At 44.3% G+C, this 15,861-nt stretch overlaps 1 protein-coding gene across 1 annotated transcript in view; it reads left to right on the top strand.

The window, feature by feature from the left end:
- LOC120029044 (protein moonraker-like) overlaps nt 1-15,861 on the top strand; it is a 28,079-nt gene that overhangs the window by 8,679 nt on the left and 3,539 nt on the right. Inside the window, exons 12-16 of the mRNA XM_038974335.1 lie at nt 232-318; nt 532-702; nt 926-1,007; nt 1,703-1,823; nt 14,979-15,209. Coding sequence (XP_038830263.1) covers nt 232-318; nt 532-702; nt 926-1,007; nt 1,703-1,823; nt 14,979-15,209 — 692 coding nt within the window. The remainder of the gene's footprint in view (nt 1-231; nt 319-531; nt 703-925; nt 1,008-1,702; nt 1,824-14,978; nt 15,210-15,861) is intronic.

Here is a 15,861-nt window from a genome sequence, read left to right as displayed (position 1 = left end):
AAAATCAATACGTCTCATATGTAATTGAAAAATCCATACAGCTCTTTACCACCAGATTTGTGCCAGCACAGTGAAATGAATAGGGAATTTACAGCTAGGCCTAGGGTGTACTGCTGCAGCCTTGTGTATGTGCTAAGTGACAAGACTGAGTTAGAGTAGGAGAGGTTGGTATTAGGTAGGAGAAGGTCAGTAGTGGTGTGGTACTAAGCTTGCCCTACCTGTGTACCCCAGCAGATAGGAGCTGCTGCCTCTCAGAGCCGGAACAGAAAGGCCACATCGTCACTGAGGCATCAACTGTCTGAACAGGCTGCAGACAGAGTGAGTAACCCTGTCATATCGTAATGATACTGACCTATATTAACTCTTTTATTTATGTTTTCTCAGTATTTGAGTCCCAAATGCCCGTAGGGCTCTGGTCAAAAGTAGTGCACTATATAGGGAATAGGGTGCCATTTGGGGAAACAGCCCTGAAGTGATTCCATAAAACCCTTTCCCATGTGCTGAGCTCTGCTTATCTACCTCCCTCGCCAGGCTGCGGAGAGCGCTGAGGTGCTGAGTGAGGCCCTGCTCGAGGAGCTGCTGGCCGATGCAGCGCGGGCCGCCTGGGCGGTGGAGACAGACAGACGGACGGAGGGTTTGGCCCAGCTCCAGCTCCAAGCCCCCACCCTGGAGAGCATGCTGCTACGCATGGAGGAGATGGAGGTGAGCCCTGAGCACAGCCCTAAGGAAAGGTCACCACACAGGGAGTTTGAAAGGGCACCACTGGTCAGTTTGTGTGATGTTTGACAGCCTTGGTCAAGCTGTGCTGTGGAGACAGTGAATGCACTGTCCAGTCCAGTCTGGATTCCTGAAAAGGCTTTGTATTATTGTTTGGCTGAATAATTAATTGAAATAATGTACTTCTGTCGTCTATGTGTCTGAGCAGAAAGACCAGGAAGCTGTGAGGAGGCGTTTTGCTACCCTCACATACTCAGACCCTTACTACTGGAATAGAAGGGACACTACTGGTGAGTAAACAGACCAAGTAACTCCTCCACACACTTTTACATTTTCTGTATTTAATTAAAATTTTACCCCCTTTTCTCCCCAATTTCGTGGTATCCAATTGTTAGTAATTACTATCTTGTCTCATCGCTACAACTCCCGTACGGGCTCGGGAGAGACGAAGGTCGAAAGCCATGCGTTCTCCGAAACACAACCCAACCAAGCCGCACTGCTTCTTAACACAGCGTGCCTCCAACCCGGAAGCCAGCCGCACCAATGTGTCGGAGGAAACACCGTGCACCTGGCTACCTTGGTTAGCGCGCACTGCGCCCGGCCCGCCACAGGAGTCGCTGGTGTGCGATGAGACAAGGATATCCCTACCGGCCAAACCCTCCCTAACCCGGACGACGCTAGGCCAATTGTGCGTCGCCCCACGGGCCTCCCGGTCGCGGCCGGCTGCGATAGAGCCTGGGCGCGAACCCAGAGTCTCTGGTGGCACAGCTAGCGCTGCGATGCAGTGCCCTAGACCACTGCGCCACCCGGGAGGCCCCTCCACACACTTTTGCATGGGGGTTTGAATTGTTGTTCCTCTGGTACCCTGCAGGTGAAGGTATTGTGTTAGTGCTGTTTTAGCCAGTTGAGAGCAAGGCTATCCCTCATTCTCACTCCTTTTCCACTCCTCTTTCTCTTATCCCCCTCTCCCCCATCTCTTTCTCAGGGCCCCAGAGCTCTGTTCTAATCTCCAGGCCAGTCTCTCCTCAGCCCGTTAGGATCACCAGGCCAGCACTGAGACACACCACCACAGCTGACATTGTCCTGGAGAGCCCTGTGGAGACCGGGTGAGTTGACATGTGCTCTTCTGTTTTCTCCCTTTCCCAGGTCATTTCTGGTGTTGCCAAAGCGCTCTTCTCTGTGAATAGTCCTATGCACAGTATTCAATAGAATATTGTGTATTATTATAGTATCTGTATGTTAATATGTTTGTTTTGTAGTAATCACCATGCAGTACTGCAGCCACCATCTTAGAGAAAGCCCTGTCTGAGTTTTTAATGGGTTGATGTATGGACAGATGGTTTACTTTTATAAACTGGGTGGTTCAAGCCCTGAATGCTGATTGGCTGACAACCGTTGTATATCAGCCTATACCACGGGCATGACAAAACATTTTATTTTTAATGCTCTAATTACATTGGTAACCAGTTTATAATAGCAATAAGGCACCTCTGGGGTTTGTGTTATATGGCCAATATACCACAGCTAATGGCTGTGTCCAGGCACGCCGACTTGTGTCGCACCTAAGAACAGCCCTTAGCCGTGGTATATTGGGCATATACCACACCCCCGCGTTCCTTATTGCTTAATTCTACATTTACTGTTTGAATATTGGAACGCCGTACCCTGACCATTTGTTGATGTTGCAGATTGTAGTTAAGGGTTATGAGATGCTATACTGGGAGATGGGACCTCTGGAGTCTCCTCTAAGTGTCACTTCATTACAGAGGATAATGGTGTATGACATCACTTAACCTGCTCCCATCTTATCAGACAGGAGCTCATTAAGGTGTCAAGGATGGCATGGGACAATATAACGAGACAAAACTGATGCAGAACATTGATCCCATTCATTTAAGACAGTGAGAAAGTGCCCAAAAAAATCACCGTCCCAAAAATTGTCAATAGCTTTATTTACCTGTTGGCGTCCACAACAAAACTGATGGAGGTGGAATGTTTTTTATGCCTTTCCCAGAAGGCACTGCTTTGTTATGCCTCAATTCTGGCTGTTCATCTCCACCCCTAATGTCTCCTGGCTGCAATGAGACCAAGCCTAACTCCTTCCAAATCCTCCCTCTGGCAACACATAGAGGGAGTGTGCCTCTGCCTCCCTCCCCTGCCAGAGCTTTAGCTGTAGCTGCCGTTGCTTAAATGAACTAGGAAAGTGAAGGAAGAAGAAAGATGGGAGAGTGTAAGAGATGGGAGCCAACGGCTGACAGGGGAAGTAAGTTGTTGAGAGTGGAGCAGAGCGGACATGCCAGCATGATGCAGTGGAACAGATTCAAGCAGCAGCACCATTAGCAGATTAAAGACAGTCAGTAGTTCACTGATTCTGCCCCAACAGGACCTTCTGGAGGGGCTCAGACCAACTCTTCTGTGACTCATCTCTCACTCATTCTGTCTGCTTTTACCCACCCATCTGTAACCTTCTGTTGCTGTCTCTGAAGAGCGGGCAAACTAGTCTGGGCACTAGTCTCTGTAACATCCCACTCCTTGTGTCTTTGGCAAATGACACAGAGTACAAGGAGTGGAATGTAATAACTGAACAGAGACTGGCAACTAGGTTATGGGCAAACCACCAGAAAACTATAACTCTTGCTGTCTGTTTTGTGAGTTAGGAGGAAGATGTGGTAAAACCCAAACTCCATGCATAGCGCAGGTTATGACTTTGTCTAGTTATTTCATATGGTTTATGGGTAAAACAATGCTTGCAGAACTCACTGAGCTTGGCTTTCTTGATCCTGTATTGGAGGTAGTGATTGGCCAGATTAGCTTTACTTCTAACCTTGTGTTGTAGCTAACAGCTACCTGTATCATCCTGCCTCTATGAAGATAGCATTAGACTCATCCAGGGCAGTCTGCCTCTGTGTCTTCCTCCCTCTCACGGCCCAGTGAATTACACAGTCCAATGGGACTTCTCACCTCTGCCTGAGTGGCAGGTAATCTAGTTTGTGTGTTTAAAAAAGGAAAATGGCCCGTGTCTACCGCATTGCCTCTGACACACTGCTCTCTGACAGGATTCCTATAAAAAGACTAACAGAGTGCGTCATGAAAATTCTCTCCCTTGTACTTCCCTTGCTTTTCCCCCAATAGCTGTATGATGGAGATAATGTGGAAGTGTCTGATCAAAAATTAAGCCAGGTATTTGTTTGTATCGACGAGTGCACTCGTGTGAAAGCACAACACAATGATTGTGTGTTGTGTGTCTGAGAATGCCGGTTAAGTTTTCAGCGTATTCTGTGTCATTTGTAAAGCAATAGGCATTGATTCTAAATGGCACATGGATATTGTCTCATCCCCCACAAACAGACAGAATGACAGAGCATATTCTGGAGTTCTTCCCTCCACTCTTTCTATTAACCTTGATTACGTGGAGAAAATTTGTCAACCAAATACTCAGGACTGAAAAGGATTGAGATAAAGGTGCCACTAGAGAGTAATTCCATAGAAAACCAGAGGAAAAAAACTAACATGATTTTGGAAATGTTCACTAAATGTAATCCATAGGATTGTCCTTTGGAGGAAAGATTGTTGACATACTGTATTTTTGACATTTGTATCTAAAAGCGTAATTGAGAAATAATTAATGGAAGTTGGCATATTTATGACATTTTGGCCTTACTCTCCTTTTAAGACTTCGTAATGCAGTGGTCACCTACTCAGGCCTCCTTTAAGACTCCGTAATGCAGTGGTCACCAACTTTTTCGTCACAGTCAAAAAGCAAGCCTAGATCTACCGCTCAGATTTTTTTTCTTTTTTCTACATGATTTAAAAAATGTAACATTAACCTAATGAAAACTGTTCTGTAGGAATGAGGTTTGTGCAGTAGGCCTTATACAGTATCAAAGCATATTGGTTACAAGGTCAAATCCTGACGTCAGTGATCTTTCGGTCGGAAAGTCTGAGCTCTAGAAAGAAGCCTTAGTTTCCGACTTGGAATTCCGAGTTGGATGACCGTTCAAAAATATTTTTCCCAGTCAGATCTCGTTTTTCCAGAGTTTCCAGTTGTCTTGAACGTATTGAAGTGGAAAGTCTGAGATTTCCGAGTTCCCATACGTTTTGAACACGGCATTAGTCTCAGTGGAGGGAGAGAGAGAGCAGGGTTCACCTCTCACGGTCCCTGCTCTCTCCTTCCTTTCCTCCTGTGAATCTGACCAGAGAGAGGGGACACCGTCTCCCACCTTACATGCTGACCACACCGCTCGCATACATACAGTATGCATGTTATTCAATCATTGCACCCACACTACTCGCGCGTGCCAACGAGTGTCTGCGTTGCCAAGCGCTAAAATAGAAGTCAGTTCTATTTGTGACGCTGAACGCGGTGCAAGTCCTGCCTCTCCCATCTCCTCATTGGTTTATTGAAGGAGATACCCACGTGCCATCTTCTCATTGGTTATACCCACGTGGGTGATTGAAAGATGAACTGAGGTCAGTCGGTCATGGTAACACACCTTATTATGAAAGTTAGATGCCAATCGCCATATAAAGTCCAAAGAAGAAAAGGCCTGGAAGGAGGAGAAATGACTAGAAATGATTCGGTTGACCGTTTTGTGTGGATTAATTGTCGGAGTAGAGGACCTTGTGCATTTCAGGTAAAATAACAACCCAACGTTTATATCCCAGGACAAATTAACTAGCAACAGCAAGCTAACTAAATAGGACAAATTAGCTAGCAACTGCAAGCTAGCTAGCTAAATTGCCATAAATGTTTAATGCTTTTAGACCTGTCCCCAAATTAATATAATTGGTTCAGAGTTTGTTTTGATATTTCAACCTGTGTGTCGTGTTCGTGTTTGGTGTGGGGGGACAAAATCAATTTGCGCACGATGGCACACGGGCACGTCCGTTTTGGGTATGGTGTTATGGTGAAACTCAAGTCGCACCGCATCTGCCTCATGCATAAATTAATGTTGTTCCTATGACCATAGAAAATGAAATATTCCTTGATATTAAAATAGACACGGCGAACTGCTAATAATACAAATTCTGGGATATTGATACACTTGGATACTCATTCATTGCAGCTGCAGCGCAAGTGAAGTAGGGAGAAGAGTGTTTTGTAATAGTGCTGAATAAAAACATACACATGAACTCGCTCCAAAACAAAGCAGCTCTTTGCTGTATTCTTGGATCTCCCGGTCCACCGGTTATGCGGAGTTTGTATTTTCAGACAAATGAAATGATTCAAAGTGGGAACACTTTGCCTACCCGGTGCGCAGGGCTTCTGAATCATATGCACGTTGGTTTTTCTACAGAAATGTTTGGTGATCGACTAGGAATGCCTTGAAGATCGATCAGTCGATCGGGATCGACAGGTTGGTGACACTGCAATAATGTTTCGTCTGTAGGTGCTACAAGCAAAAAAATGGTCTTATGAAGCTTTACTGCTTGCTCTGTAATATGAATAGTATTTTAATTTCAATATACTTTTTTTGACATTAATGTATGAATGTTGATTCTTTTTCTGCTGGTGATTTGCAGGATGTGCAAAGATACAAGTAAAAGGAGGGCTGTGATTGGTTACATTGCCTACTATGCCAATTTCGCTGTATAAAATGGGCCGTAACTTTAAAACTAGCAGAACTCCCACTCTGGAGCTTTGAGATGCCCGTAGAGTGTAATATGTTCAACAATCTATTGAAAGATACATTTTTTCAATATTCATGTTTATATTTGTCAGTATTCATACATTATTGTAAACATAGTTTATTACTGAAATTTAAAAAAATACTATAGAGGACAATACTACAGAGCAAGCAGTAAAGCTTCATATGACACAAATTGAGTCTTAAAGGAGACCTGGGTAAGGCCAAAATGTAATAAATATGCCAACTTTGATTAATTATTTCTCAATTGAATCAGCTGTGTAGTGCTAGGGCAAAATTCCCAGGACCGAGTTTGGGAAACCCTGCTCCAAAGGACCATTCTATGGATAACATTTTGTGTAAAACCTCAAGTCATGGTCTTTTTTTGTCCGGGTTTTGTATGGGATTACTCTAGAGGGGTTTCTGTTCCGTGTAGTGTGTCTGGCTTACTGATTCTTCTCTTGGTGAGATAGTGTTTGTCTTGGGACATCTTCACATATCGAAGAGACATAATTATATTTCTACATGTTTATCCTCAAGTGTGCAGTCACATCTTGCTGAAGGCAGAGATTGTTGCTGAGTGCACATCTCTAGTACTGCACTGCCAGCGCTAAAATGTATATTTCTCTGGAGGTTCTTCTGCCAGCCCTCATAGTCCTGTTGTCATTTTCTTTTGTCAAGATCACATCTGTTCTTGATTTATCAGAAGTGTTATTCAGACCGGAGGTGATTATTATTCAGTAAGTGAAGCCCTTCTGGTAATTACAGCACACTATTGCCTGTTGGATGGCTCATATGGGAATGACATTTCTCAGATTGCTTTCTGACTGTTCAACCAGCCCTCCCTCCTCAGATCAGAAGATATGAGCAGGAGCACAGGCTAAATCTATTACCACAGTGTAGCTCCTAGCTTCAAAATGAAGATGATTCCCATGTCTAGTGTTGTATTGTTCTCATTTGATTATTCTTATTACATTCCCAACTCCGGGAAGTTGCTCCACTGAAATTGTGGAGATTGAAATATAGCCTATCCACCATATGATAATGCTCACTTTGATGCCAGGCAAAAGGCAATCAGTAGACTTGATTTATTGAAAATAAATGATGGACCAGATGATGGTACATAACTGGTTGATGTAATGCCTAATCTAAGTTCTGGTTCTTTTTCTGTGGCTGTCCTTATGCTTCTCTACGTCATTCATTCATTTGGCCAGGTCTCCCTTGTAAAAGAGGTCTTCTGACCTCAATGGGACTTCCTTGAATTAAAAAAAGGTTAATTAAAATAAAATAGTTCCCTTTGGGACCACATCAGACAGAGGTGGAGTGGAGGTCTGGGCCGTTGTACAATACAGTGAAGAGAGCTCTAGGTAGGTTCTGGACACAGCTAAATTGCTCAGTTAAACTATGCCCAATTTACTACTCATGCATACTTGTTGTGATGAAGTACAAACTTCTTCAGGTTTCTGCATAATGGATTGTTAGTGGAAAATAGGTCAACTGAGGATACATCTAAAGGGAGAGAGAGAGTTATTGGTATCATTATGTTCATGAAATTCTGTTCTCACACTTTTTATAGGGTTGTCCACCACAGGACGATTTACACGAAGTTTAAGTCGCTGGGGAGCAAACCCCTTTAGTATGTCAGACAGTCACTAGAGGGGGCTAGTGATTCTATAAGGAATGGATAGTGGTAGCTAGTGTGTGTGTGTATGTGTATGTGTATGTGTGTGTGTGTGTGTGTGTGTGTGTGTGTGTGTGTGTGTGTGTGTGTGTGTGTGTGTGTGTGTGTGTGTGTGTGTGTGTGTGTGTGGGGACAGTTGTTGTAGTGTAGAATGTATGAAACTGGTGATTACTGCTGTGTGTTTGGGAAGCGGTGAGTGGGCACAGCTGCCGATTTAGTGTTGGGAGCTTAATATGTGAGTGTGTGTGCCTGTGATTACAACCAAACACTGCTCAGCACAGGGAGTCAGCAGGCCCCTCTACTGCAGACAACACAAACACACACACAACAGGGATTGGATGCATAAGCATATGTCATAGCGTAGAAAGCAGTGCACACATCATTCAGTATGCCTATCACTCTTAAATGATTTGATTCTATTGTTTGTCATCGAGGAGCTCAAAGGCTGTTATTGGTTATTTTTTCTCCTGGATGTTGAGAATAGAACACAATGTTGTTATAGAACACAATGTTCAAACAACTGTCATCTGATTTTTTATGGAATTCGTAGGAACTCTTTGCTCCCCCATTCCCTTTTCTTCAGGTGTTTTGTCATTTGTCATTGACAAGTGTCACTTTCATTTGGGGTAGGTACAAAGCCTGTTGTGCTGCATTGAGATCCCCTAAGACAAAAAGCCTACACTCCCCAATATTCAGTCTTTGTGTGGCAGATGTTGAATTCATATCTTTCCACCATTTCCAATCATTCATGTGTATGTATATATGTGTTATAACATCCTCTTATAAAGTCATCTTACCGACAAATGTACACTTCTGTTGAGGTATCATTTGCCCAAAGCTCTCCTTAGAAAATGTGGTTATAATTGATGATGAGGAAAAAATATAATTAGCTATGGCTAATTTACAAATATGTAGCCCCCTTTCACTCCAATGAACCACTTAGCTATTGAGCCTAGACTAATAGTTCATCATAAAGATTGAATTAGCTGCTATAGTCTAGAGCTTTAATGGAGCTACTTCATCCTGAGAAACACTCAGTCCTCAGTCCAAATGCATTGCCTGTAATTCTAATATTTCAACAGACATTAGACTAGAGTACAGTTGAAGTCAGAAGTGTACATACACTTATGTTGGAGTCATTAAAACTCGTTTTGCAACCACTCCACAAATTCTTATTAACAAACTATAGTTTTGGCAAGTCGGTTAGGACATCTACTTTGTGCATGACACAAGTCATTTTTCCAACAATTGTTTACCGACAGATTATTTCACTTATAATTCACTGTATCATAATTCCACTGGGTTAGAAGTTTACATACACTACGTTGACTGTGCCTTTTAAACAGCTTGGAAAATTCCAGAAAATTATGTCATGGCTTTAGAAGCTTATGATAGGCTAATTTACATAGTTTGAGTCAATTGAAGGTGTACCTGTGGATGTATTTCAAGGCCTACCTTCAAACTCAGTGCCTCTTTGCTTGACATCATGGGAAAATCAAAAGAAATCAGCCAAGACCGGGCCTCTGGCAGTCTCTATGGGGGTGCCACAGGGTTCAATTCTTGTACCGACTCTCTTCTCTGTATACATCAATGATGTCGCTCTTGCTGCAGTCTCTGATCCACCTCTACGCAGACGACACCATTCTGTATACTTCTGGCCCTTCTTTGGACACTGTGTTAACAACCCTCCAGGCGAGCTTCAATGCCATACAACTCTCCTTCCGTGGCCTCCAATTGCTCTTAAATACAAGTAAAACTAAATGCATGCTCTTCAACCGATCGCTGCCTGCACCTGCCCGCCTGTCCAACATCACTACTCTGGACGGCTCTGACTTAGAATATGTGGACACCTACAAATACCTAGGTGTCTGGTTAGACTGTAAACTCTCCTTCCAGACTCACATCAAACATCTCCAATCCAAAGTTAAATCTAGAATTGGCTTCCTATTCCGCAACAAAGCATCCTTCACTCATGCTGCCAAACATACCCTTGTAAAACTGACCATCCTACCAATCCTCGACTTCGGTGATGTCATTTACAAAATACCCTACTCAATAAATTGGATGCAGTCTATCACAGTGCCATCCGTTTTGTCACCAAAGCCCCATATACTACCCACCACTGCGACCTGTACACTCTCGTTGGCTGGCCCTCGCTTCATACTCGTCGCCAAACCCACTGGCTCCAGGTCATCTACAAGACCCTGCTAGGTAAAGTCCCCCCTTATCTCAGCTCGCTGGTCACCATAGCAGCACCCACCTGTAGCACGCGCTCCAGCAGGTATATCTCTCTGGTCACCCCCAAAACCAATTCTTCCTTTGGCCGCCTCTCCTTCCAGTTCTCTGCTGCCAATGACTGGAACGAACTACAAAAATCTCTGAAACTGGAAACACTTATCTCCCTTACTAGCTTTAAGCACCAGCTGTCAGAGCAGCTCATAGATTACTGCACCTGTACATAGCCCATCTATAATTTAGCCCAAACAACTCCCTCTTTCCCTACTTTATTTATTTATTTTGCTCCTTTGCACCCCATTATTTCTATCTCTACTTTGCACATTCTTCCACTGCAAATCAACCATTCCAGTGTTTTACTTGCTATATTGTATTTACTTCGCCACCATGGCCTTTTTTTGCCTTTACCTCCCTTATCTCACCTCACTTGCTCACATTGTATATAGACTTATTTTTCTACTGTATTATTGACTGTATGTTTGTTTTACTCCATGTGTAACTCTGTGTTGTTGTATGTGTCGAACTGCTTTGCTTTATCTTGGCCAGGTCGCAATTGTAAATGAGAACTTGTTCTCAACTTGCCTACCTGGTTAAATAAAGGTGAAATAAATAAATTAATTAACAGACCTCAGAAAAAAAATTGCGGCCGTCCACAAGTCTGGTTCATCCTTGGGAGCAATTTCCAAACGCCTGAAGGTACCACGTTCATCTGTACAAACAATAGTACGCAAGTATAAACACCATGGGACCACACAGCCGTCATACCTCTCAGGAAGGAGACGCGTTCTGTCTCCTAGAGATGAACGTACTTTGGTGCGAAAAGTGCAAATCAATCCCAGAACGATAGCAAAGGAACTTGGGAAAATGCTGGAGGAAACAGGTACAAAAGTATCTATATCCACAGTAAAAACGAGTCCTATATCGACGTAACCTGAAAGGCCGCTCAGCAAGGAAGAAGCCACTGCTTCATAACCGCCATAAAAAAGCCAGACTACGGTTTGGGGACAAAGATCGTACTTTTTGGAGAAATGTCCTCTGGTCTGATGAAACGAAAATAGAACTGTTTGGCCATAATGATCATCGTTATGTTTGGGGGAAAAAGGGGGAGGCTTGCAAGCCGAAGAACACCATCCCAACCGTGAAGCACGGGGGTGGCAGCATCATGTTGTGAGGGTGCTTTGCTGCAGGAGGGATTGGTGCACTTCACAAAATAGATGGCATCATGAGGGAGGAAAATGATGTGGATATATTAAAGTAACATCTCAAGACATCAGTCAGGAAGTTAAAACTTGGTCGCAAATGGGTCTTCCAAATGGACAATGACCCCAAGCATACTTCCAAAGCTGTGGCAAAATGGCTTAAGGACAAAAAGTCAAGGTATTGGAGTGGCCATCACAAAGCCCTGACCTCAGTCCCATAGAAAATGTGTGGGCAGAACTGAAAAAGTGTGTGCGAGCAAGGAGTCCTACAAACCTGACTCAGTTACACCAGCTCTGTCAGGAGGAATACGCCAACATTCACCCAACTTATTGTGGGAAGCTTGTGGAAGGCTACCTAAAACGTTTGACCCAAGTTAAAAAATTTAAAGTCAATGCTACCAAATACTAATCGAGTGTATGTAAACTTCTGAACCACTGGGAATGTGATGAAAGAAATAAAAGCTGAAATAAATCATTCTCTCTACTATTATTCTGACATTTCACATTCTTAAAATCAAGTGGTGATCCTAACTGACCTAAGACAAGGAATTTTTACGAGGATTAAATGTCAGGAATTGTGAAAACTGAGTTTGGCTAAGCTGTATGTAAACTTCCGACTTGTATCTATACTCCATAAGATGCTGTAGATCCTTATCTCTCTCTGTGACCTGGGTTGAATTGGGGTGAGTGATTTATTTTGGAGAAGATGGGTGATTGTGCTGGAGATGATGGGTGATTGTGCTGGAGATGATGGGTGATTGTGCTGGAGATGATGGGTGATTGTGCTGGAGATGATGGGTGATTGTGCTGGAGATGATGGGTGATTGTGCTGGAGATGATGGGTGATTGTGCTGGAGATGATGGGTGATTGTGCTGGAGATGATGGGTGATTATGATGGGTGATGATGATGGAGATGATTATGAGTGGTTATGATGGAGATGATGGGTGGTTATGATGGAGTTGATGGGAGATTTATGATGGAGATGGGTGGGTAGAGAATCTACTCTTCAGTATGCGTCTGGTGAGAGCAGCGGAGTGGGAGTGGGGGGGTCATGCATCATTGGAGCGGAGGAAAAGAGGTCTCCATGGTGAGAAGACCTAGTGGAAAGAGACTGTCCCTCGCTGGCTGACCACAGCTCACAGCTCCACCACCACCACCAAGACAAACAAATCAATAGTCAGATTAAAGACTGGTCTGCTGTTGCTCCATACTATCTAAAGACTGATTTTTTTCTGTTCTCTCCAGTCTTTTGTCCAGGGCTTTCTGACCCTGTTCCTGGAGAGCTACCCTCCTGTATGTTTTCGCTCCAACCCCAGTTGTAACTAACTTGATTCAGTTTATCAACCAGCTTATTATTAGAATCAGGTGTGCTAGATTAGGGTTGGAGTGAAAACCTACAGGACGGTATCTCTCCAGGAACAGGGTTGGAGAGCCATACTTTTGTCCCTGGTGTGTTCCTCTTTCTCTCAAACTATCACTCTCTTGTACTGTTCTCTCAGAACAATCTCTTCTAAGCCGTAAACTTGTTACAGGAGACGAGCATCTCAGTAGATTTGGTGCGGTGATGGCTGTTACCCGCCCATCTAATCAACCTCTAGCTCCCAAGAAACTCCAACACCGCCCCTGTCTCTGCGATTGGCCCTGATAGGTAGAACCATCTGTTATTGTTGTGTAGGCAGAAAGAAAATAAAAGTTGCTACCACATTGTAATGATTCACCTCCTTTTCTCTGCACTGTTTTCTCTATCCACCTGTTTTCTTAATGCATTGATTTCTCCCTCTGCTCTCAGAACCTAAGCACCATTTCTCTAGCAGTAGAGCTGTAGCCAGAATCTTCCCCTGAATCACCCCCCACTATCTCTGAAAACAGATTTGGGTCTCTCTCTTTCTCGTTATTTCACTCTCTCTCGTGCGCTCAGCTCAGTCTGCTTCCTGTTTGATATATCAAATATGGAGCTGGTGTTTTGCCACTTTCTCTGTTTCCTTGGCGATAGACTTCTGGAGTTGTTGGAGAAGAATGAGAAAACGTAAGATATTTGAAGACAATTTCACACACTTCGCTGTGGGAATTTATGGCTCAGGCTGCTCATCAGTTTGAGTTGTTTGTGTTTTTTCCCACTCTGCTTTTCTGTAGTAGGTGGATGTGAGAGGGCTGGGTTTGTCAGGCTATAAACAGACTGCAGCTACCCTCTCCCTCTGTCAGCAACTGCTGCCCATTCACAACAGTGAACAGACTGCAAAATATTCACCACTGACGATCAACATGTCAGTGAGTGTGTCCTCATTATCTCCTAACTTTCTAAGCATGCTTGTAGAGCCAGGAGAAAGAGTAGTGCAGCTTGTATATTTTACTGGAAATGTTAACATTCACATCGTCTTACCATGCTCTTACCCACCAAGGTGAAAATCACTCAATGATAAATATGCAGAATTAATCTTCTCTTTCGTGAAAATGTGCTGCCATTTGAATTTGTGTTTCCTGGCTGTGCCGGCAGGCTGGTGCCCTCATTCCCACACTCTTAGAGTTGCACATAATGCTTGGGAGCCTTCACACTGCTTTTAATCTAAATGTGTTATTCTTTTTTTCGTGGACATAAAGGAAACCTTGCAGCAGGGGAAAAGGGAAATGATCGCCACAGTGACCCTTAAATGACCCAAGAGCATAAATGGGCCCTGTGTGTAGTCCAGGGATGAAGTGAATTGGTTGGGCTAGCAGTGAATTACCCACCCTGGCACTTCTCCCTGTGTGTCTGTGTGCCCACAGCCTGGCCTCATGTTGTGCAGACACCAAGAACAGCAGGAGCAAACAGCCAGGGATGGGACTGGACTGGACCTGGGTTGGTGTGTGGGGAGAACATTATAGAGACATTTTGCTCGTGGAACTGCTGCATCTGTCTCTAAATATAGTAACAGCCAGAGTGCTGTTGCCAGAGCTGGACTGATTTGCTCACAGAAAAAAATATTACAACCCTGGCCTTGACATTGCCCACCTGAGCCCCTCAGGGAAGTGTGGGGGTGAGGGATGTGAGTGGAGCACACAGACCTTAGGACGTAGCATCACACCCCTCTCAACCTCCTCTCTGGGTGTGTGCCTCTTCGGGACCACAGTGAGGGCATGACTCTATGAAGAGGTTATTCGGTTACCAAGGGCCTCCTTCCTCTTCCAATTGACTCGGGCGCCTCTCAATATGGCAATTGGCTCCGGCCCCTACCTCGATGAATAGCAGTTCTATTCCAGGCTGCTGCTATTCCACTTCCATTGACAGATGTACCCAATTGAATCAGACTGAATGGAGATGAGGACAATGTAATGAAAAGACGGTGTGAAGCTCCATCAGTCTGGTATTCAGCCTGAGCATCCTGTCTGTCTGTCTGTTTCTGTCTTTCTACATCCTGAGCATTCTCTGTCTCTCTCTCTCTCTCTCTGTCTCTGTCTCTCTCTCCAGTCTGAACACCCTGTCTGTCTCTCTCTCTCTCTCCAGTCTGAACACCCTGTCTGTCTCTCCATCTCTCTACAGCCACAGTGTCCTGTTTGAGGGCAGCATCAGGGAGGAGGTCTCCCCAGGTCAACCTGGCGGCAGCAGCACCTTCCCAGCCCCAGGGGAGAGGTGGGGAGACGGGACGCGGCTCTCTGTGCCAGCCAGCATGCAGAGGAATATTCAGCAATACAGACAGGACCACGAAGCCTACCTCCGCCTGGTAGCCCACGAGGCTGTGGGCAGCTTCAACCCCTGGGCCATTGCAGACAGGTGAAACGGCACTACTTTTGATCAGGGACCTATGGGTACAGTTTTACTAATTCCATTTGGGATGCAGCCTAGCAGTACAGGCACAACTATAGTACTTTTCAATGTTTCACTTTCTCAAATGTACATTTTGCTGCTTGGGTTTGTTGTCCCCTGAGCCATCTCGACAGATTTGTCTTATTTGCCAGCCAGTTATGAATGACACTGTGTGTAGGAGGATGGATTATTCACCTGGCTACACAACTCTTCCACAAACATTGTGCTCTTTGCTTATTCAAACATTAGGCCCAGTGTTTGACTAGTTGTGGGGTGCATGTGTCTGCATGGTTTAGCATACTGCGCTACAGGATCTGGTCTCTGGTGTTCACAGTTGTTATTCTAGCCCACCCACACATTTGCATATTTAAAATAATTCTTAAGTTGGTGCAATGCAGAGAATCCCACTTGTCTCTATGAGTATACTGAATGCATTAGAGTGTGATAGATCAGAAACACATTATATTCAGGCATTTTAAAGAGAAGCAGATATAATTGAATTATCTGGCAATTTTTCTTAACGTTACCAAAGGAGAGATACTCAGGTCTGGCATTTGGAGATGCCTCTCTCCTCTCACCATATACGTGTGAGGGAGTGTGAATTGCTGCAAAAAAAGTG

This window comes from Salvelinus namaycush, chromosome 34, assembly GCF_016432855.1.
Source record: "Salvelinus namaycush isolate Seneca chromosome 34, SaNama_1.0, whole genome shotgun sequence".
Lineage (NCBI taxonomy): Eukaryota > Metazoa > Chordata > Actinopteri > Salmoniformes > Salmonidae > Salvelinus > Salvelinus namaycush.
The sequence above is the reverse complement of the archived record's forward strand: the minus strand, read 5'-3'. Positions and strand labels throughout refer to the sequence as shown.